The 22,319-nt window shown below is 34.9% G+C and overlaps 2 protein-coding genes across 4 annotated transcripts in view; one reads left to right on the top strand and one right to left on the bottom strand.

The window, feature by feature from the left end:
• The window catches only part of LOC108761905 (MIT domain-containing protein 1), a 5,214-nt gene extending 1,153 nt beyond the window's left edge, over positions 1-4,061 (top strand). The window contains exons 2-5 of one of the 2 annotated variants that reach the window (XM_018508675.1): positions 1,151-1,336; positions 1,463-1,701; positions 3,450-3,646; positions 3,721-4,061. In XM_018508675.1, the coding sequence (XP_018364177.1) occupies positions 1,216-1,336; positions 1,463-1,701; positions 3,450-3,646; positions 3,721-3,892 (729 nt within the window). In that variant the 5' untranslated portion in view covers positions 1,151-1,215 and the 3' untranslated portion in view covers positions 3,893-4,061. The remainder of the gene's footprint in view (positions 1-1,150; positions 1,337-1,462; positions 1,702-3,449; positions 3,647-3,720) is intronic. The other variant, XM_018508674.1, reaches the window with a different exon arrangement.
• Positions 4,062-4,153: 92 nt separating this feature from the next.
• On the bottom strand, positions 4,154-9,292 carry insc (INSC spindle orientation adaptor protein). Of its 2 annotated transcripts, none has more exons than XM_018508667.1 (5): positions 8,863-9,292; positions 8,091-8,414; positions 5,728-6,153; positions 5,287-5,494; positions 4,154-5,218 (listed from the first exon to the last, which is right to left on the bottom strand). In XM_018508667.1, exons 1-5 carry the CDS (start codon positions 9,150-9,152, stop codon positions 4,238-4,240), a joined length of 2,229 nt encoding a protein of 742 aa, XP_018364169.1. In that variant the 5' UTR covers positions 9,153-9,292; the 3' UTR covers positions 4,154-4,237. The 2 variants fall into 2 exon arrangements, with proteins under 2 accessions (XP_018364169.1, XP_018364170.1); XM_018508668.1 differs by lacking the exon at positions 8,863-9,292 and adding an exon at positions 8,705-8,779 and having other exon boundaries at positions 4,155-5,218.
• Between the last annotated feature and the right edge of the window lie 13,027 nt (positions 9,293-22,319).

The following is a 22,319-nucleotide window of genomic DNA, read 5'->3' as shown; positions in this document are numbered from 1 at the left end:
TGGTGCAAACCCCATCGGGCCGAAAACGCTATATGTGAGTAGACTCAACTGTTGCGGAGCGAATCCGTGAGCGCTCGTTGCTATTGGATGATTAAAAAAAATACACCAATAGCAGCGCGCGCTCACGGATCCACTCCGCAACAGTTGAGTCTGCTGAACGCGACCAATTAAGGTGCAGCCACAATAGAAGGAATAAGGAATTAGGAATAAGGGGCTCCGCACAATAAGGGCCTGAGTACAATAGAGGAACAGGAATTAGATATTAAGATTTCAACCTATCAGAAACTAATTACATCGGAATACGCGGTTTCTGATAGGTTGAAATCTTAGTATCTAATTCTTGTTCCTCTATTGTGCGCAGGCCCTAAAAGGAACAGGGAACAGAGAACAGAGAATAAGAATTTCAACCTATCAGAAATCATGTATTGTGGAATACGCACTGCGTATTCTGCGGAGCCCCTAACGATTCCTTCAGGAAACAGGAAACACGTAGCAAGAAATACAATTGTCGATAAAACGGATGCAAAGGGGGAAAAAGCAAGAGGTGAAAAGTAAGAAACAGGAAACAAAGAATTGTAGAATAGGCTTTAATATAATTGCGAAAGAACAAGAGTTTCAAGATGGAGGGGTAACGCGTAGTGCGAGCGATCTCTCGATAATCGATACTTGAAATTCGAATACAGGCTTCGTGACGGGGAACGTTTCGCACGCTCAAATTACGTTGAGATAACATGATATTCCCCTGCCGTTGCTATCGCTTTTACGAGTAATACGATCCCCCATTTCGCACATACGAGAATATACTTACGTGTATATTATCGCCGCGATCTAATTCATGCTCACTCATTCGTAAGCATTATTTATTCTGATTTAATATTTGATCAACAGTAAGAATGAAATAAATTCTTAATCGTTGTTAAAGTAAATCGAACCACAAACTATAGGCCTGTTCTTTTCAGCTAAACTTTTTGCACGGTTTGCCTTTTCTCTTTTCCTCTCCAACGTGGAAAGAAAAGGAAGAAAGATAAACCGTGCAAGAACTTTAACTAAAAAGAACAGACCTTATGTTTGTCCGAGCTATCGCGTGCGCTCAGATAAAACCATCAGATTAAAGAGACAAAGCTAACGTACGATCGTGACTTATCGTTAGTATCCTTCTAGAACACACACGGCTCAACGTTGCACATCGTCGCGCACTCTGAAACACGAGGTACGATGGAATCCGCGGCGGTCTCGGTCTTGAAGCGAGCAGTGGAGATGGACAAGAAAGAGCAATATACGATGGCGTTGGTATTGTACCAGGAAGGCGTGCAGATACTCCTCGACGCGGTAAAAGGTATACTATATAGATCAATATAGATACCTTTTACTTCTAGCTTCGTTTGTTAAGAGAAAAAAAATGTTATATCAGTTTTATTATTACTACCTTTGTTAAGAAGTTCAAGATAATAAAACGATGCAGAGACGAAGGAAGCATACAAGGTGGAGTACCTTACGACCAAAGCGAGAGAATATCTTGACAGAGCCGAAAAGGTGAAGAAGTTGGTCAGTACGAGGAAATCAGCTGGTATATACACAGAACTGGTTAAAATCGAGGACGGATCAACGGGGTATGGCTACGCGAGTGTCTTCGGCAGATTCTTGGACGGTACCGTCACTTCAATTGACATCGAAGATCCATACATACGAGCCTTCCACCAGGTGTGTGCTCTATTTGCATAAGCCCCGAAATAGAATAGGTGCAGTAAGTAAGCTTTAAATCATAACAGGGGCTCTACAATGGAAGTCGTAGAAAATTAGCCAATCACGGTACAATATGAAAAGAATAAGCGACTATGATTGGTTAATTTTCTACTTAAGACCCTACGACCGTTATAACTTCTATTGTAGATAGAGATGAAAATGACTGGTAATTTACTTGATAAATTACGGTAAATTAATCAGTAATTTTTGGAGACTGGTGAAATGGTAATTTTAAAAAATTATAAAAAATCATTTAATGTAAAAGCATTTAGCCTTTAATTATTACATTCATCAAAATGCTTTATTTAACTTATATTTTCATTTTGATATTACATATTGGTATACAATTATGTTGTATGTGTAATATTATGTAATATTATTCTTTTAATTATATATAATAAAAGACTAGGTACATGGTCTAAACTAAAGGAATTTCAAATAAATTTGTTTTATTAGGAATCTGAAAAAACGTAACAAGTACAATAATCTTAAACTATTTTGTACATATTTTAATTTTTTTAATTTGTATTTTCATATTTTTTACTTTATAATTAAACTTATAAAACTTTCATTTATTTGCTTACTATTTCAGTGACTAGGTTGTTAGAGACAGTTTTTATTAGAATAAAAACAAAGACACAATTATATATCAAAAATAAAATAATCTTTCCGTAATTGCACTATTGCTGGAATTTCTCTCTCTCTCTCTCTCTCTCTCTCTCTCTCTCTCTCTCTCTCTAAATATAGAATAATTTTAAATAATTCGATAAGAAGCTAGATTTTAAAATATAAAACAAGGAATTATGTAAAAAAAATACTGGAATTTTTAATCTGCATTGTTTTCTATTTTTGGTCACTGTATCAAATCTCTAGGGAACCATATATTGAAAACGGCATTGATTAGATTTTACGTTTAGATTTAGTGAATAGTCCTATTATTATTCTATCAGCGATTTTTACTTCTGAAGATTGGCGAAAACGGAAAGAGTATGCGTTTCACCGAGGCAGATCCGTGCTGATAATATTCATAACTACAGTGTATTATATGTCTTATCAACTTTTGGCTACTGACTTCTTATTGACCAAGCATGGTTTATAACACGTAATTATTATATTTTCGTTGAGAAGAATATTGTTTTATATTATGCATTAATATGAAAAATATAAATAAAATCTATTTGTGCATAAAATTATAAAAAACAACAAATTTTGTCAAAATTACCAATAAATTACCATTTTACCGTAATTGTCAAATTGAATTTGACTGTAATTTTACAAATACACTTAATTGTAAAGACCCTATATAAGATATTATCTAAAACAGTCAAATATAAGAAGAATAATCGACTATAGTTGATTTCTTACAGCTTAAAGTCTATTCTATAATGTGCTCTTTGTTTCCTGTTTCTTGTTTTTTATTGTTTGCTTTTTTCTCCTTTGCAATCATTTTATCGATAATTATATTTCTTGCTATGTATTTCTTGTTTCTTTTGAAGTTTGTTATCTTTTATCTCAGGCAATATAAAACAAAAACCGGATAAGAAGCAAAAAGACAAGATGTAAAAAGCAGGAAATAGAAAACAAAAAGCATATTGTAGAATAGGTTTACTACTATCTATTGTGTTTCGAAACTAATACGTGAATGCATAATGATACTACGTAATTTGATATATTGTGTTGATTCCTGTATTCTGTCTTCTTCATAGTGTCAGAATCTGGTCAGACTATGTGAGCTGGCAGTTCAAAAGTGCTGTGCATTGTCCAAAATCTCCCTGCTTACGACTTACAATATGAAAGAATCTAGCCAAATCTCCAGATTGGCCGAGCTGAAAGAAAGTTTGGCGTCTCGTAATATTTCTTTTGAATTTTCTTTCTCCGAGACGTTACACGACAGACAAATCACGTAAGGCCACAATATAATTGTTACGTTCTGAAAATTTATTCCAAATTTATCAATTATCTTTCTTTTTATTTCAGACTGAGTAATGGATGGGTGATAAAAATTGGACGTGGATTGGACTATTTTAAAACGCCGGAAGGTAAATTCGTTCTTGGCTCGTGCGATCTAGAGTTAAGACCCTGCCAGGAGACTACTATACACATTCTTCATCAAAACAATCTTATTGCGGACGGAGGACCATCAAAATAGGACATATTTAATTAATAAGATAATGGTTAATCATTGATTTACATTTTCTTCATAAATGTATATTATGGCACATTTCTTTAGTACGTGACAAAAGAAAACATTTACATTTTTACAGTGCGCATCTCTTGCAATACGCTGCGCGTCGAGAGTTACATATATATTTATACATATATATTTAACAAAGATACTTGTTTTCTTCGCATTACTTTTTTACAATATAATTATTGTAATTATAATTCGCGATTATAAAATGTATTTACAATTTTTTTTCATTGTGCGTTATCTCTCACTTCTTCAACATTGTATGAATTATCGCAACAAATTTTTGTCCTTTCCAGAACCCCCTCAGTCCAGTGGGCTGTGATCCTTTGCCTTCGCGATCCCGATTTGTTTCGCAGCCTTTTTGCACGCTCGTCTCAATGATCTAGTATATCTGAACAAGCCCGTTTCCGCCTGCGTCTCATCCTTCTGATCCATTTGAGCTTCATTTACTCTGCATGATCCGGGCAAACAATCCCCGCCGCCGACAGCGACCACTTGTCTTGCGATCTCCGGTTCTACGCAGAGTCGGGTCAACGCAGCTGCTGCGGTAATCTCCAGCCGTTGGTATGCGTCCTCCAGACCCGGTGGCCTCATTCGGAGAAAAGAAACTAATGCTACAGAGGCTCGTGCCTTCGCTAAATGCGATCGGCCTTCAGGAACCCGCGCCAGTTCACCGATTAATGCAGCAACTTGCTCCATCAGCCATACGTTACCGCCGGCAGATTTCTTCACGCTTCTTAGGAGCTTCTTCACGCTGTCTTCTTCTAATATAATCGTAACGCATATTCTCGACTTGGACAATTGATTGAGCGCCGCGGCGGCCAACAACAACGTTTGTGCGCAATTTGTATTCTCGACCAGCTGATTCAATGCCGGAATCAGCGAGTCTGCAAAGGGTTCGAGATATGGTAGACCTCGCGCATTGGTCCACGATGCCGTGATTTGCACTACCAAGGCGGTGGCTTCAGTCTCTTCCTTCTCGGAGGAAGATTCCGCACCCAGGAAATCCGTCAATAGCTCAGGACCGCCTTCTCGGGCGAAACATTCGATCGCTGTCGCGGAACTGCACACGCTGGCCAGAGCACGTAACGTGATCGCAACGAGATCATTTGATAGTAGACTAGCGGTGACGAGACACGTTAAGAGAGCCTTTATGCCGGAACATCGAGCTATGCTGCTTCCCGCGCGAGGATCTGACAATCCTAAAGCCGTCAGGGCTGCCAGAGCGCCTCTAGCCACGGTACTATCCTCCCGTGGAGCTTCCTCGAGACCTCGGACTATTTTCTGAAGAGATTTTTGTATCATTATTTTTTTTTTATTACTATCAATAAATATAAGATGATATAACTAACCTCGATGTAAAAATCTAAGCGCGTGTCGACTGTGCTGTCGACGTATATTTTCATATTTTGCAATTGCGCGAGGATGCTTCTCAGACTACCCTGCTGTACCCTGCGGGGAGGAGGTGCACCTAATTGAGAGAGAATCGAAAATGCGGCTTCTTCTATATTGCGAAGAAGCTCCATTTCAAATCTGCCACCTTCCAGCCGAGTTATTTTCCTGCGCGACAATAATTAATGTAATTATTAAATTATAATTATTAATCATCACTTTTAAATATCAACAATTTCATGTATAGTTTTCTTGTTTTACAGTTAATTATGAATTTCGTACATAACACTAATTAAAGATCATTATCTCTAATTGTGATCGAATGCAATAAATTCGGGATAATAAAGATGCCTGCTCGTCCCGATATCATTATATAGGAGGATTAAAGAAAATGGGCTTACTCCACAATACTCTGATAATGTTGCTCGAATTGTTCTGCGTTGACTAGAAGTTTGCTTGCGGCCGCGGTGGCTGCAGAAGATAACATCTTCAAATCTCGCACGTGAACCTCGCCAGACATCATTCGGACTTCTCTGCGCGGTAAAGTCTTGCTTTGCAGCGTGTTGCCGCACTCGTTCTCGGTCATCGTAGTGAGGTCAGTGAGCCATGCCCTCATGGATGATGATTGACGATAATTTCTGGACTTCAACACGTCCCTGCCGGCGGCGATTGCTTCCGCGGCATTAGTGGAAGCCCACGATTTCGTTATTGACGACTGAATGCTATCTTCCGGCGGCTCAGATGTGTACAGAAAATCACATAGACTTTCTTCCCCCAATGATACGGAGGAGGGTACTTTCGATGCGTTGTCCTGATCCTCGTCAGCCCTGGAAAAGAAAGTTTGGTAAGCACAATAAGAAAAATTATAGATATAAAAAAATTAACTTTAAATATCACTCAGACAATAAAAAAACATCCTACTTTTCCAGATATACTTCAAATATCTTTCAAATATCTCTAGGATTTCATTTTATTTGACTTATCGTTACCCTTAAATTACACCACCTTAAACGAGTCATAACGAGTCGACGCAGATCTCGGCACGATTATTGTCATTCTGTTACTGCGAGACGCATTGCAATGCAATGTATTCGTAATCGTCGCCGACCGCTTTTTTTCCGGACAGACGGAAGCGCCGAGGGCAATTAGTGGCAACTTAAAAGCTGACTAATCGAACTGCTGCGGAGAATACTTCTTTTCCCCGCGCACGCGATGACTAATCTCTCGCTCCTTCGATACGTTGCGTTGTATTGTAATGCGTCCACCTGCGCGCCGGTGCACGTTAGAGCTGAATTCCTTGTAGATTCGCTGTCGCGTACCGAAAGCGCGGCCTAAACAGTTGACTCAAACCTCGGGCTAGCCGACAGCCACAGCTCGCGCTCATTCATTTACGTATTCTCCTCGTGCAGCACGTCGCATTGACTCACGTACGGTGCGAATGTACACGGTGACGAACAGAAAAGCACGTCCGTACAAGAGAACCCAGCGTGATTGGCATCCCAATCTCATGACGAATTTAACACCCGATGGAATACAAGAAATAAATGTTTATTTCTATCAATATAGATTAATTTTTATCTCAGTTTAACTTACTTTTTATTTTTTTTTAGTTTTAAGAATAAAAAAAAATAAAGAGTAAATTGAACTATAAGTTGAAGTTATTAGAAAAAGAGATAAAGAGTATATTGAACTGTATAAGATTAAAGTTAATTTACAATAGTGGGAAAACAGGTCAAGGATGAACAATCTATAAGTAATTCATGAAAGAATATTATTTTAGCATATAAAGCTATAAATAGAATTCGTTTCAAAAAGGACAAAAGAAAGGAAAAGCTCAGAATACACTGGTAGACTAGGATACAAAAGAATGGACTTTCCCTTTCCTACATTATTTCGTTTTCTTAATATTGCGTTACTCAAGATGCAGGTTTATAGCTGCATATGCAATGATAGGTGTTTCCGGTACGATACCGATTTACATGATCGCGTTTTACAGCGTAGCAGTACGATTGTCAGTGCTTTTTAATCAGCGGAAAATAATGCGCAATCTAATGACCGCTCTGTCCAACCGCGGGATGCATAATTGCGCACATATCTCACTTAACCGGTTCGAATCCCTTCGAGTCATTGTACGGCGAGACCTCATTACGTGCCGTAATAAGTCGGTTAGCTGTGCATACGAGGGCGTGATACGCATACAATGACTCGGCGATAAGCCGAGGCACCTTCACGGACTGAGGACTGATAATCATCCACTCGAGGCCGGCACATCTCTCGTTGTATTATGAAGAGAGGAGCTCGATTCTCGAGCGTGCGTCATTGCTTACGACACAATATAAGCTGTGCGATACGATCCACGTGTGTTCTCCATGCACGTTTATTCTACATTATTTTCTACATTATTCGATTATGTACGGCGGAGACAGCGACAAAATTGCCTTACGTCGCATTCCTTCACCGATTGACTCATATATTTCTCCAATCTTATCGCGACGATTTTCCGGGCGTTCTTCTGGCCCAGATTGACACAGTTTTGAAAATTAAAAATTATTAATACCGTTGTCGATAGTGCAGCTTTTTCCGAATAACTATGCGCGTGTTGAATCAGACTCAATCATATTTTCTGAGTCAGCAATGCGCTAAACGACGTTTGAAATGAATATGTCGGCATTTTGCTTCGCTTTTTCCTTATCTTTGTTTTCTTTAGTAATGAGTCTTTAACTTTTTTTTTCTTTATTAATGTAAGATAAAATAACTTGCTCACCTTTGTTCTCGTGACGGGCTTCTTGCAGGCTTTTCTAACCGATTTCTCGCGAATATCCTGGAATCCTTTGGCGTGGACGTATGCGTCGGTATCGGAGGAGATCCTTCCTCCAGCCATGGAGAAGCTGGCTGGAGCCTATGTCTCATTCGTTTCCTCCTCAATTTCCGCCTTGGAGTTGCGTTCTCATAAGCCTCCGAACAGTCCGATCTCTCAGAATCTGAGAATCCGGAGTCCTGGCTCTTGAAATCTTGACTCAAAGGACTGTAGGATCTGTTTCTTCTCTCGCACTCCTCCTCCCCTTTATCGGTTTCCTCCATTGACATTCTAGACGTTTAAATATCATTTTAAATATCCGTGTTAATTAATACATTAATTAACACAATGTCATTCGCATAATTAACTTGAATTGATCTCTCTCAATTTTTTTAATTATAGACTATTGAAAAATGATTTTATTAGAGCAAGGGCAATTATCTTAAGAGCAATCATCTTAAATTATTTGCTACTGATATTAAAACGTTGAAAACTAATATCGAAAGTATCTAAAAATGATTTCGTATTTTTTTTTTTAAATAAATATAAAGATTGTGTGAGGCCATTTGGTCCTAGAATACATTGCTCTGATATCCCAACGCACTCATGTCTTCTTCACTATTTTCAGTTAATAAAAAAATACTGCAGCTTTAAATAAATACTTTCAAAAAGATAAAGAAATATTGAATTATATTATTCTCCAGCAATCGCTTAGTGACGAATTGCTTATTTTACATACCTACGACGTGTTATACTTTCATCGCGTATCAACGAAATCTGACACGCGTTTTGTTTTGTGTTTTCGTCGTTACAGACATGTATCGCGGTGATATTCATATCATCGACTGTATCATTTTCTGACTTGGTCGAATCTTCTTCTTCTTCTTCTTTCTCCTCTTTTTCACGGCCATGTTCATTGAAAGAATAATGCGGGGGATCGTTTCTTCCTCCAGAACGATCATCCTCCAGATCGTGTGAGGCCATTTGGTCCCAGAACACCTTACTTTGATATCTCTTGAACGCACTCATGTTTCTTTCAATTTGTTTCACTTAACGAAGCTTGCAAAATGCTCGCCGAAATCAGTCAAAAAGAGACAGAGATAAAAACTACCAAATTTTTATTTTCACTATTTCAAATCTTTGGTTCTTTTACTATTCACAGGAGCACATTGTGAACGAGCAAGGGAGTTCGATAAACGTTCGCGGGACCTCGAGGTGGCCAGGATGCGCCCAGGGTACTCTGTGTTTTACTCCAACGGGGTGCTTTCACGACCCAGCGGAGCGCAACGACCCTCCCACGGTCAGTGGTCGCGTGGCTGCTTGGAGAACCACCGTATGGTGTCCGTCGCAACCCCCACAGACTGCTGTTTAATGGTGAGTCCCGCACACGACACGTATGCTCTTCTTCTTCGGTAAAATACTTCTTTGAATGAAACTTCGAACCACTTGGAGATTTCGTACGAAATAATAATTGTTTCTCTTCGATTCGTTCTATAGGACAAAAGCTTTGTTCGGAATTCAATTCTTCGATCGGACAAGAATCACTTTCCTGATCTCAATCACTGTGGATCCACGTCCCGAATCATCTCGATCTCTCGCGATCCTTCGTGGTCCCGAACCATCTATGTTGCGATCGGTCCTCCAGAAATCTTCGGTCTCGCGATAAATGATATACACGTGCCCACGTGCACACCGTTGCGCGAATACGATACGATGATTGAACTATGCGCGCTAATGCCCCACAATCGACTGACTCGGAGTCCGACTTCCGACTTCCTCGTCGCTCGCGCGACTCGATCTCTTCGCGTCCCACCCTTTCCCCGCCCCAAAGCCAAGTCGTGTGAAAGCGCAGCGGGCCCCTCATTCCCTTTCTGCCTTCGTCGTTTCCACAGGGGCAGCTTGCACGGGGCGTCCGTCTCCCTGTGCATGCCCCCCTTACATACACACACACACGTGGGACGAAACGCGTGTCAGTGCGTAACCGTCAAACCGTAACGAGACGCGCGTTCTCTTTGACGGGACGCACGCCGGAAGGCCTTTAATTGCGATAGACACAAGGTGATCTAGGTTCTGGTATGCAAAGTGGATAGATCTGCGTAAATGGCATATCTGTGTACGTCTTCGTAGTGCAGTTTTCTTATCGCACAGATTTCCGCGACGAAGACAAATTTTTAAGATTATTGGACATCTCACTACGATAAAACAACGAGACTTTTTTATTTCTTGTGACCGTATTCCAGTTTATACGTGTCACTATACATTATGAGAAACTCGATGATCAAAAACAAGGAAAGAGAATGTCGAGGTCAGTTTATTCTAAAATAAATGAAACTAATTAAATTTATTAAGACAAGAAATAAAATATGTAGCACTGAGAGACAGGAATGTTTCAAATAGATTTTATTAAACTATTGAACTGTATACTGAACTGGGGAATTAAGAAATGAATATTATAGTATAGTATAAAATAAAAAAGATTCTAAGATTATACCATTTCTTATGAATCGCTCATTCGATTTATTTTATAAACAAAATTTTAAAATATTTAATAAATGTGAGCAAAGTTCAGGAAAATGTGTATTTTTTAAACAATTCAAAAGAAAAATATTATAGAAAATGCTTTTAAATATTAAATAAGTCTAAAGATGAGGTGAGCCTCATTTAGAATTCATTGTCGTGCGCCTAATCTTTTCCATGGTATCGATTGACATCCGCAAATAAGAAGTAACAATAGCTTTTAACAATCGGTAAAGCCTGCACGCAGTAGGAGGTATAACAAGACACTTTTCTTTTACTTTCGAAAGGTGATAAGTTCGTCTCTTCGGAGGGACTATCCATTGGCGTGGAGAACGCAGGATGAGGTCTCGAGCTATCTTCCAGGCTCGTTTGGAGCTGGAAGATGTCTATGAAATCACACCAATGGTATTTTTAAGGGCCAGGTGTGCGATTATCGATCCCCTGTGAACGCGACCAAACGGGGGTCTGCCCCCCGAAAGAACCATGGCACCATTCACCGAGGCGATACAGCGCGGAGGCACGCGCCCGCTCGGAACATCTGCACGTGTAACATGCCTATGGTGACGCGTCATGCGTGTGTGTGAGAGTGGCTGAGTCACTCACACGTGTTCCGCGTTGCGTGCCCGAATTTAAATTTTAAAGGACGTGGAAATTTAATGAATTCACGCGTATGATAATCGAGTAAGGTTGTAAGTACGATTGGCGACAAGTCCAATTTATACTCGTTTCTACTAATGTAGTTTAATTTTAAATCTGATTCAACTAATTTTTTATCTTTTTCTAATTCTAAGAATGAAGAGCAAGTTAAATCGAGATTAATTTACTGGGTTGGTCAGAAAGTTCGTGCCGGATTTTTTAGCACAAAATTGTATTTACAATATCTTTGTCAAAAATAAACGAAATTTAAATTTTGAAATACGATTTTGAAGCTTGAAATCTCTACTTTCAAAAGGTTACTATGTTTTTTGAGTTTCTGTGAGTTTAATAATTTTTAGAACAGAAAACTATGAGCTAAAAAAGATGGAAAATTTTTTTCTAACTTTGGATCTATCATTTGCCCCCAAAAAATTTGCAAAAATTTTCGGCTTTCCGTCCAAATGAAAGTTTAAAATTTTCTCTACAAAATCGTTTTTAATAAGTGTTCCTAAGATTTTTTGTTACTGAGTTATCACGAATTAAATAAAAGGAGCATTTTGACTTTGATTGCTCATAACTTCGTTAACAATTACCATAATTTAAAAAATCAATTTTTAAAGCTAAAACTTTACTCTATTGGATGGTATAACAATAAATATACAACAAATATATTTTATGTATAATTTTGAGTTTTGAGAAAAAAAACAGCACGAACTTTCTGACCAACTCAGTACATTGATAGAAATGGAAATTAGTCATTAAAATATCTCGTCTTGAAATCCGAGAGGCGTCAGAAAGTTGTCATTCGGAGATGTTGTCAAAATGAATTTTGGTTATTTAAAAAATCTTTGACTTGGTCTGACGTTCTAAGGGTGTTCAAAAAAGATGATACCAAACTTTAGGACTATGTATTACTCGTGAAAACAAATCGAAAAGTCTTAATAAGTAGCAAATCTAAAAATCATTTATTTTCCAGTTGTAAAGCAGAAAGTAAATTTAATTTATAACAGATATTCAATGCGCCCCCCGTTTAATTCAACACATTATTCTGCACGTTTTTTTATTGAAAATTAAACAAGTTCAAAGATTTTATTGCAGGTTTATTTTTTGTTTGTTGACAACAGTATTCAATTTTCTGAGCGTCAATTAAGCCAGTCAGTCCAAAAGCGTCAGTTAAGTGAGTTCGTCCAATGTATCAACTGATGCATATGTTTATACGTATAAATATCAAATGCCAACGATATTCATTATTTTCAACCTTAGAAGTCCGTGAAGGACGAGTGTATACGAGCGATCGCACGTAAATACGTTTACATATTCGAAATAAATGAATTATTCATTTACAGTAGAAAATGCTTTATAACTCGGACATAAATTATTTTTGGAGTACTGCTTATTAAGACTTTTTAGTTGGTTTTGACGAATGTATAACATGTTCCTAAAGTTCAGTATCACCTTTTTTGAACACCCTGTATAATTCGACGAGAGAGAAAAATCGATTAGATATTTCTACGCGAACCGCGAATTATATAGCATGCGTGCAGCAACGGTGAACAATCTGCTGAGGAAAATACCAAGGGAAAACGGCTCATTCATTTTGCGTTCCCGCTGTTAATTGCCAGAGATCGGGGCTATCGATAAATAGCGAGTATCGAAACCGCTAATGAGCGTAGCAATAGCATAACGATGCGTTTCCTTGCATCGAGGTAAAGCAATCTCTTCGTTTTATCGGGAGATAACGCAGTTTCCAGAGATTGTTCGGCCGCGACCGGCCGTGCCTTCTCATTGTCGATGCGTATGCATGCCATACGTACACGACGATGAGTCCAACTGCGCGTCTCATAGGAGCACGAAGGGGTCCTTACGACCCCTATTATACGTACCAGCCGGAATGGGGGACAGATGTGTACAAACCGTTATTTAAGCGCGTGCGTTTAAGCGCGTCTGTATAAACCTGCAATGCACATCTGCGATGCTCAAAATTCGATGACAAATCGAATTCGATTTCAAATTTAAAGCACGCCGATGAATGATCGATGATCGTTCCTTGATAGAGAAACGGTTGTTTTTATCTTATTGTGCGACAAAAACTATTTCATGCAAAGATTATTCTTCTATATACGCAAAAGTCATTTCTACACACGAAAATTATTTCACTTGTGACGATGTACTGAAGCTGAGACAACTTATACTGGATCAAATCGATAATTGTAATACGACTGTTTGAAAATTCGTGACTGTAAAATACATTTTTATAGTATTTTTACAAGTTTGCTCGTTACAAACAGATCACGCAGATGAGAAATTATAAAAAAGCACGACAATGTTGAATAAATATTTATTTCAATGAGGCATCTGAGAACAAGTTTAGTATTTATTATAAATTATGATATTATTTTGATTGTTTTTATTGCTTAATTTACGAAGAAGTAATTTATGAACTTAATTGCGGTATAATGTTAAGTACTTTATATTAAATTACGAACACCTATAAGGATGCAACCTTTTTTACGCTGCGGTTACTTTGTACGTAGTTATTTTGCACACGATACCTATTTATTTGATTTATTGATGGTAGGTGCGAAGGTCAATTTGATTTAATTATGATATTATGATTTAATAGAGATATATATATATATGTATATCCCCTGTGCTAATATTTTATATGGATATATATTTTACTTGGATACATATATATATATATATCCAAGTAATATATAGAGTACGCACAATATGTAATTCGCATTATATTCAATAAGAGTGCGTAGCACCTAACTAAAAAAAAGTTAAATATTATCAGACAACAGATTGCTCAAAGACTGATTAACTATTAAAACACTTAACTCTACAAGAAAATATGACGCACAATCTGACAGACAAATTTATTACGTAATCGCAAGTTCAATTAATTATAGAGAATATTTGAAGAGAAATTTCTTCGTAGCGCTATCAATTGGTATATCGACAATCTGCAAGCATTTGTATATTTAACGGAGAATACTCCATAGAGTATAGAGATAAACTCTAATCAAGAAAAGAAATAAATTTCCTCGACAGGTTCCGTTTTCAAACTAGCAGTAGAGTTGATCATATCTTCAAACGAAGCAGAGGAAAGAGTTGGCTGCATTGCATTATTAAATCGTGTACACAGCGCATGACTGACAAACAAGCCTAAAGCTCGTTACACATGTCATAACAAGTGTCCGTGATATTGATTGGCTAATGAATACTAAAGGCAGTGTTCAAAGTCCGTTCTTAAAACCGTCTTAAGTAATGTCTTAAGATGTGGCTCTTTGATTGGTTCATGACATTTTAAGATTGTACTTAAGACGATCTTAAATATAAGAACCGACTATGAATATTACCGGCTTAAATTTTTAGGGCGCGGTCTCATTACAAATGCTCTGAAGCATTTGACTGACCAATCAGAAGAATGAATTTTATGAATTGACCAATCAAAGAACGTTTCAAAGCATTTCTAGCATTACATTGACCGTACTTCTAGAATGACATTTATAATGGAAGATGCATATAAACCAACCGTTTCCTCTGCTTTGAAAATGGGATCAATTCTTCCGTTTGAAAATGATACCATCCGGAGGATCTCCTTTCTTTTGATCAGAATTATCTCTAGGGGATTCCCTGCATGATGCTTGAGATGGTATAAATACTGCGATCAGTACGAACTTCACTTCAATAAAACCGCTGTAATCATACTACAAGTATCTCTTGGATCCTTGATCATCATTTACGTAGATTGTATCGAAGGCTTCAATATTTACAAATCTTTTAGTAAGGCTTCATCCAGCTAAAAGCAAAAGTGAGTATTTTGTCTTATTAATTTCAACTTATTAATTAATTTTATTCCTAGTATAGTTTACAAAAAATTAATGATTTTGTGATTAGAATCAGTTTAAGTTAAAGGATAACAGCAGCAGTTCTATATAAAATTACGATAGTGCGTAAAGTAATAGTTTATTGAAAGTTTATTAAAAAAGAAAAACCTTATAAAAATTCATTTAAGTGTCTGTAACTTAAAGAATAGGCATGTAGCTGCTATTATACTTTGTATATTAATACTGGAAATATTATAACGCAATATGTATTCACAGTATAATATAATTTTGAACAAATTATTAAATTGAAATTTATAACGGCTTTTTGAATAAATTAATTATTATTAAAGGAGCATAAAAGTCGACGTTACGTATCATTGCAAAATTATTCTATCATATTAAAATGAATAAGTTAAATACAAATGTTTTGATCTTCTTTATCAGGTCATCCTCTGTGTTTACGATAGTATAATTAAACATAGAGAACCAATAGATTGAAAATGGAATATAAAAATTGAATTCTTATAATGAGATTAGATAAAATATTTTAAAAAATTGCCTGTCAAATTATATAATTCCATTGTTGAGCTGTTGGTCGCAATTCATTTTGCAATAACCATGAAATTTTTTAACGTTTTTATAAAAATTGTTCTTAAAATCTGCATTTGAATTCCTTCATATGTGAATGTTAAATCACAAGAAGCTTTTCCAAACGCTTGTGGTCAATTACATCGTAAATAAAATTATGTTGAATCTTTTCCAATCTATTTTTAGATAATTTAAATAAAGATTAAAGTTTTTTGTTCTTTAACAAACCATATAGGTTGAGGAATCAATTTGTTATTAATGCAAGCTTTCAGGGTATGCATTAATTTGAATATCATGATGTATAACTTAGTCATCTACTTTAACAACCGTAGTGTATTAACAGTGTAGTGTCGAATTTGCGATTGAAGAATTCATATATAAAAAATAACACAATAGATGCATGTACACAGTTCATTTCCGAAAAGATGTAAGAAAATATCTTAAATTTTTGTTTAAAATAAAATGATGTGAAACGTATTGATCAATTTCTTGCAAATTCTTATCTTTTAATTAATTCATTTAATGTTATATTCCATTTCTTTTCCTCCTTTCTTTATTATTTTTTAATTCCAAAAGCCGTCTGTATTACCGACTAAATCTCAATTTTTATGTAATAATTACAATTCTTCTTTTACAAATTTGAAAATCTTTTTTCAGAATTAATAGGCATACGCTTAATACTTGTCTGTGAGATGGAGTTTATGTCGAGAACAACGAAAAATTTTTCATAAGATTTCAATTTCGAAATTTTTTGTCATGTGTATACTGTAATACGAGAAAAACATTTTTGAATCTGTAAAAAAAAAAAAGTAATTGCGCTATACAAAAATTACGATTTAATTGATAATACAGACGGCTTTAGGACCCCTTTAAACGAACTACGAATTTAAGACACGCATTGAATTTATATATCTACGTTATTATATATTTTATTACAAAAATTGTATTCATTTTCTAGATGGATTCGAAGGATACAGCCAATCGTACTAATCAACGTAATCCAACTCACACGCCAAGCGGACCTGGTCACAAGGCTGGATACACAGGGACGGGTGACAAAGCGGATTTGGACAATCATTCGAACCAATTCAATGAGAACAATAAATCATATAAAAAGTAATATATATTCATGTCTTACAGAGTTGGCGTTGTATTTATAATGTATACGCCTGAATAATAACTGTATTATAACGTCTGAATATAATATAAACGATATGACATCTTAATATTTTAAAATATCTTGTGTATTTTGCATTATCTTTACGCATTCTAAGATGTTCCCCTTCAATATTCCTATCCACTTTGACAAGAAGACGAAAAAATTACCTAGTTTATCAGAAATATATTAATTTTAATTACAGACAGTGTTATTAGACAGCTATCTATCGCTAATATAATATAATAAATAAATAAAGGTTTTTTTAATCATAAAAACAATTAGTCTTGTGACTTTAATCTTTCGATACATATTATTTTATACACATTGAAGAAGAAATACATATTTCATTGTTACATATAAACGACAGAGAGCAAGTACAATCAGAAAAACCGCCACATCGACATTATCTGCTGGGTTGTTGAATCCAATGTCCTCAAGTAGCGAAATATTCGTCATTCTCTTCCTGCGTTGGATTGGACCACAAAACACCTTTATTTTGACCCGTGAAACGTCATCTGCAAACAAATAGCTATACAGTTTTTTGATAACATTTACGAATACCGCATTGGGTTAGGGAAAAAGTTCTTTACAAGTTAATAAAAAGACATTTATTTCCCATCAGTATTTTCATTAAAAATGATCAAAATTTAAATTTATAAAAAATGGTTTTTAAAGCTTGAAATCTCTACTTTCAAATGATTACTATATTTTTTTAATTTATGTAAGCTTTGTAATTTTTACATATAGAAAACTACGAGCTAAAAAAATGAAAAATTTTCTTTTCAATTTGTAGGTCTGTAGTGTGCCCAAAAAACGTTTTAGCAAATTTTTGATTGTCTAATCCAATATCTTACATTTTCCTTTTCTATAATTCGAACTACTTCTGCATAAAGGTTACGAGAGCAAAGTGTAAATTTAAACATTTTCGTAGTCGCAAATAATTATCGATAATGATATCGTCTGCAGTATTACCTTTTTTTAAAACTGAGTGACGCATTGCATTGCTTGACTCATTGCATCTAATCATCGTAAATATCGCTACATCAGGCAGACAGAGTACAATATTGATTCTTTGATTATTTAATCGAATATTTTGTCGTCTAATATTGCGCAACTAAGTCTAGTTGGATAGAGCGCAAATCTATAAATATTTTACTTAGATTACAGCCTGACTCTAGAGAAAAACATAACATTTCTCTGACATTTCTCTAACATTTTTTTTTCTTTGAGAAATGTTTCTCAGGTCTGAGAAGAAACATATTATTTGAGATTTAAATATGATATAGGCGAATTAATTTTATACGATAGTCATATGATAATTAAACCAGTTAGAGACATAATTATATTAATTAATGAATTAATCAATTATTAATCATTATAGAATTTTATGTAATTAAATAATCAATTACATTTAACAAGATTAGATAATTAATCTATTTATTTAAAGTAATCTATATTTATCTTTTATCTAAGTATTTAATTAACATTTGCAGTTCGTAGTTGAGAAACTTAATTAACTTTAATTGTGGTCGATGTATTTAAGTATTTAATAATGATGCAAATGCAAACGAACCAGTCGATAAATTTGACTTCATACATTTAACTTCTTTCAAATGCGATAAAACTTCTTCGTATTGCTGCGATAAGTAACATCACAGGGCTAAATAACATGGAACAATGGATCTTTCTGCTCGGGACATTTCTTTCTCCAACGTTAAGTCAGCATACGACACAAACGCAAATTGTGACAGCATAATTCGCACGTTCTTACGTAAGATGTATTTTAAATGCAGACATATACGTCGCAGTTAAATGCAGTTTTAGTAGGAATGGCTGCTATCATAAACACGTTGTCCCGTGGACAGTGAATCATTGTCCAAGCGAGAGGATCTTCGCTTGAGATCTCCGTCGTTTGAAAGTGGCGTACGTTTCATATAATATATATAATAATAATAATTTTTAAATAATAAATATATTTTTAGACTTGGCTGTCAATGGAGTGTACGGTATTCACATTTGTCTCGAATTTTTGATCCAGTAATGTGATCACTTTTAGCTTCGAAGTGCTGCGTACGTTTAAGTATGTGCCAGTTTTGTACAGATATTGCGTAAAACAAGTTAGCTCATCCTGAAAATTATTGCAAGCACACGAACGCGCAACGCAATATAATTCCCCGTATTTCACTGTCGGAATTAATCTCACCTCTTCAAGAGCAAAAGTACTTCTTTTTATCTACTTTTTCAGATCACCTTCCTGATATTTTAATGCGAATGACTTCTCGTTTTTTTTCATCGAAACATATTTCTGATATAATCAATGTATTTCAATTTATGGTATTTATAAATTATATTTTACGTAAGAATTTTATTTGTTGATTCTCTGTAGCTCTTTCCATAATAATCTCCACTGTTTTCCGAAACAAAATTGCATAATGTTGCTCCGTTAAATCGAGAGAATAAACGATGCGACTTAGTTACTTTCGGCTGCATCATTTCCCCGATTCTAATGAAATTTATTATTCGGGATAAATTTTCGTATAATTTTTTAACAACTAAATACTATGGTACTTTTCATTGTGATGATTATGAACTTACATGTCTGAAAAGTTATTTTCAAGTTTACAAGGGACAAGTGAATAAAAAAGCTCGACCCTGATTATGAAATAACACAGACTCGCCAGTCTTCGAAATTAACTAGCTACTTTGTATTATTTCGATACACGTCTGAATCGAATATTCGAAATCCAATTGAAGAAATCCTCTTAATTAATGCCGATTTTTTTAAGTGTTACATATACAGAATGTTTCGAGTACTAAATTTGCATGAAATTCTAAATATTATGTGTATATTATATCAACCTTTTTTGATTCTTGTTTTTTTAAATTTTTAGTCCGAGGTTCTGTATAGAAAATATCTTTTTCCAAACTAGTCTTCTCGGTTATACTCGATGTATCATGCGTGTATAATTTCGCAACTACACGAGTGCTTTTTGCTACAGAAAATGTTTATAAAATATTAAGCTCTTCAATAACAGTATGATTATTTATGTGTATTAAAATAATTTGTTCACACTTACTTCCTGGAAAAATAAGCTCTGCTAAATCGACGTAACAGTGAAAAAGTTGACATTTACTCAATTCTTCTTCGTTTTGTTTAACATTGCTCTTTTCTGCGCTTTTTCTGCTTACCATAAATCGAAATGGCCAATATTTATACCTTCGAATGTAATTCTGATGTTTAACATGATTTCTTCGATCTTTATACGAGAGAGATTTTAATGGACATGTAGTTGATAAGATGCTTCTTCGTTATTTCGCTTCCTACATCACACAATATGCTGCGATTCATAAAGTTCCATTCGATTCTAGGCTTGTCCTGACATACTTTTTTCTACAGATTACGCATTATTCTGCGCTTCATCGTGCAATTAATTTGTTATATTAACTTGCAAAATGTTTCGCTTACTTGTAAGTCGAGGAGCATGCTTTTTATATATGTGTAATCGTAGTCGAGCTTCCACTTCGATAATCTAGCGCGACTCTGTAACTTTGATAGCTTCGCCATTGTTTAATCTCTCCAGATCATGATATTTTGTCTACTTTCCGTCTTCGAATATTACGTTTTCCGGAAGTTATGGTAAAGAGTAATTTCTTTTTTTTAAATGTATGTAATTAATTTTATTTTGCATAAATATTTTTGCTTTATCGAATTAACACAGACAATTTATCTAAAATGCTATTAATCCGAATGTCTAACAGTTGTAAATTTTAATTGGCTTATATATTATCAATTTATACAGAAATATGCAGTCGTATAGATTATATGTATTTGTTTCGCGATATTCTAGTCACGTTCCTAGAACTCTGATACTCGCAAATTATCTTTATAGACGCGATATGCGAGTCAATTCTAAGAGCTTATTTTTTACGTCCACGTTTTATTGGTTGCTCCACATCCTGTTCGTTATTTTTATAAAACTATTTTTTCTTTCATTTTTTTGAAATCTTTATATCCCGGTAAAAAATTTTTTATTCATGAATATGTATAAATATGTATAAACATACATAAACACGCATAAATATTTATAAACATATATAATTTTATATGAAATATGTCCATACATGTTCATACATTCTTCTTTTTTTTGTAAAATTACTTTTTAGTGTAATAGAAATAATAATAGAAATGTGAAAACATAAAAAATAATTAAATGGCTAAATTTCGCATTGTTTGTTTTAGAAAAAAATAAGTTTGGAAAAATGTAAAAAAAATTGCTCATATACGTAATTATACACGTAAGTAATTTTTTTATATTTTTTCAAACTTGATTTTTTTAAAAACAAATAGTGTGAAAATGATCTTTTTAATTATTTTTAATATTTTTATATTACTATTATTATTTCTGTTACACTAAAAAGTAATTTTACAAAAGAAAAAAGAATGTATGAACATGTATGGACATATTTCATATATAATTATACATGTTTATGAATATTATTCGTGTTTATGTATGTTTATACATATTTATACATATTCAGGCATGAAAATTTTTTTACCGGGATATATTATGACGAGAAATGCAAGGAACAGTATATTATATATTATCAAGTATTTTATGATGAGTTTTTTTAAATCTGATATTTATAGGTACTAGGGAAGAAGCAATGTCTTTTAAATAAAATAAATCGACCCAAAAATTATAACTAAAATTTCTATTATTGTTGGCTAAATAATTATTGAAAACAATAAGATATCTCATTGTCAACATATGTTATCGTGCCCCCTTTATAATCTGCAAGCATTTATATGTATCTAAAGCTTTAAACTTTAAACATAATGCGAAGGAATAGCGATAGCGATAAGAATAAAACGATTTCAACCTATCAGAAATCAGATAAACTGGAATATACACTTTCTGATAGGTTGAAATCGTGTTATTCCTATCGCTGTTCCTTCGCATTGTGTTTAAGGCTTAACGGAGAACTCTATGTGGTAAACCAGTGATAAACTCTAATTGATGATATAAGAAAACAAGGTGTATCATTCCCGAGGATGCGTAGTAGGAGAGTGAATTTGAGGCCAAAATTTGATTGGCTATTCCAATATGCCAGCGCTATTGTAAGCAGAAAAGTACATAGAGGTCAAAATTTGATTGGTTGTTTCCAGTATTGCTATCGCCATTATGCGCAATGGTACACTTTGTATTCTTACATCATGCTCTAATTAAGAAAAGAAATAAATTTCTCCAGACGGGTTATGTTTTCAAACTAGCAGTAGAATTGGTCATGTAATCATGTCTTCAAACGAAGCAGAGGAAGGAATTGGCTGCATTGCATTATCAAACCGCGTATGGTAGTCAGGACAAAAAGGTTGTAACACTTTTTTTTCGATAGGTTTTGAATGCAGCTTGCTTACCGAGCGATTGATTCTTATTCATGGATAGACAAATAAGAACCACT

This window comes from Trachymyrmex cornetzi, unplaced genomic scaffold (genome assembly GCF_001594075.2).
Source record: "Trachymyrmex cornetzi isolate Tcor2-1 unplaced genomic scaffold, Tcor1.1 scaffold270, whole genome shotgun sequence".
Taxonomy (NCBI): domain Eukaryota; kingdom Metazoa; phylum Arthropoda; class Insecta; order Hymenoptera; family Formicidae; genus Trachymyrmex; species Trachymyrmex cornetzi.
Note: the sequence above shows the minus strand (reverse complement) of the source record. Positions and strands in the feature narration are given on the sequence as shown.

Excerpts from the sequence above, each read along its gene's own strand:
- insc (XM_018508667.1), bottom strand. The coding sequence starts at position 9,152 with ATGAGTGCGTTCAAGAGATATCAAAGTAAGGTGTTCTGGGACCAAATG. Across the intron at positions 5,495-5,727 it reads CATTATCAGAGTATTGTGGA|GAAAATAACTCGGCTGGAAG; the intron begins GTAAGCCCATTT and ends ATTGTCGCGCAG. Across the intron at positions 5,219-5,286 it reads GCTTAGATTTTTACATCGAG|AAAATAGTCCGAGGTCTCGA; the intron begins GTTAGTTATATC and ends AAATCTCTTCAG.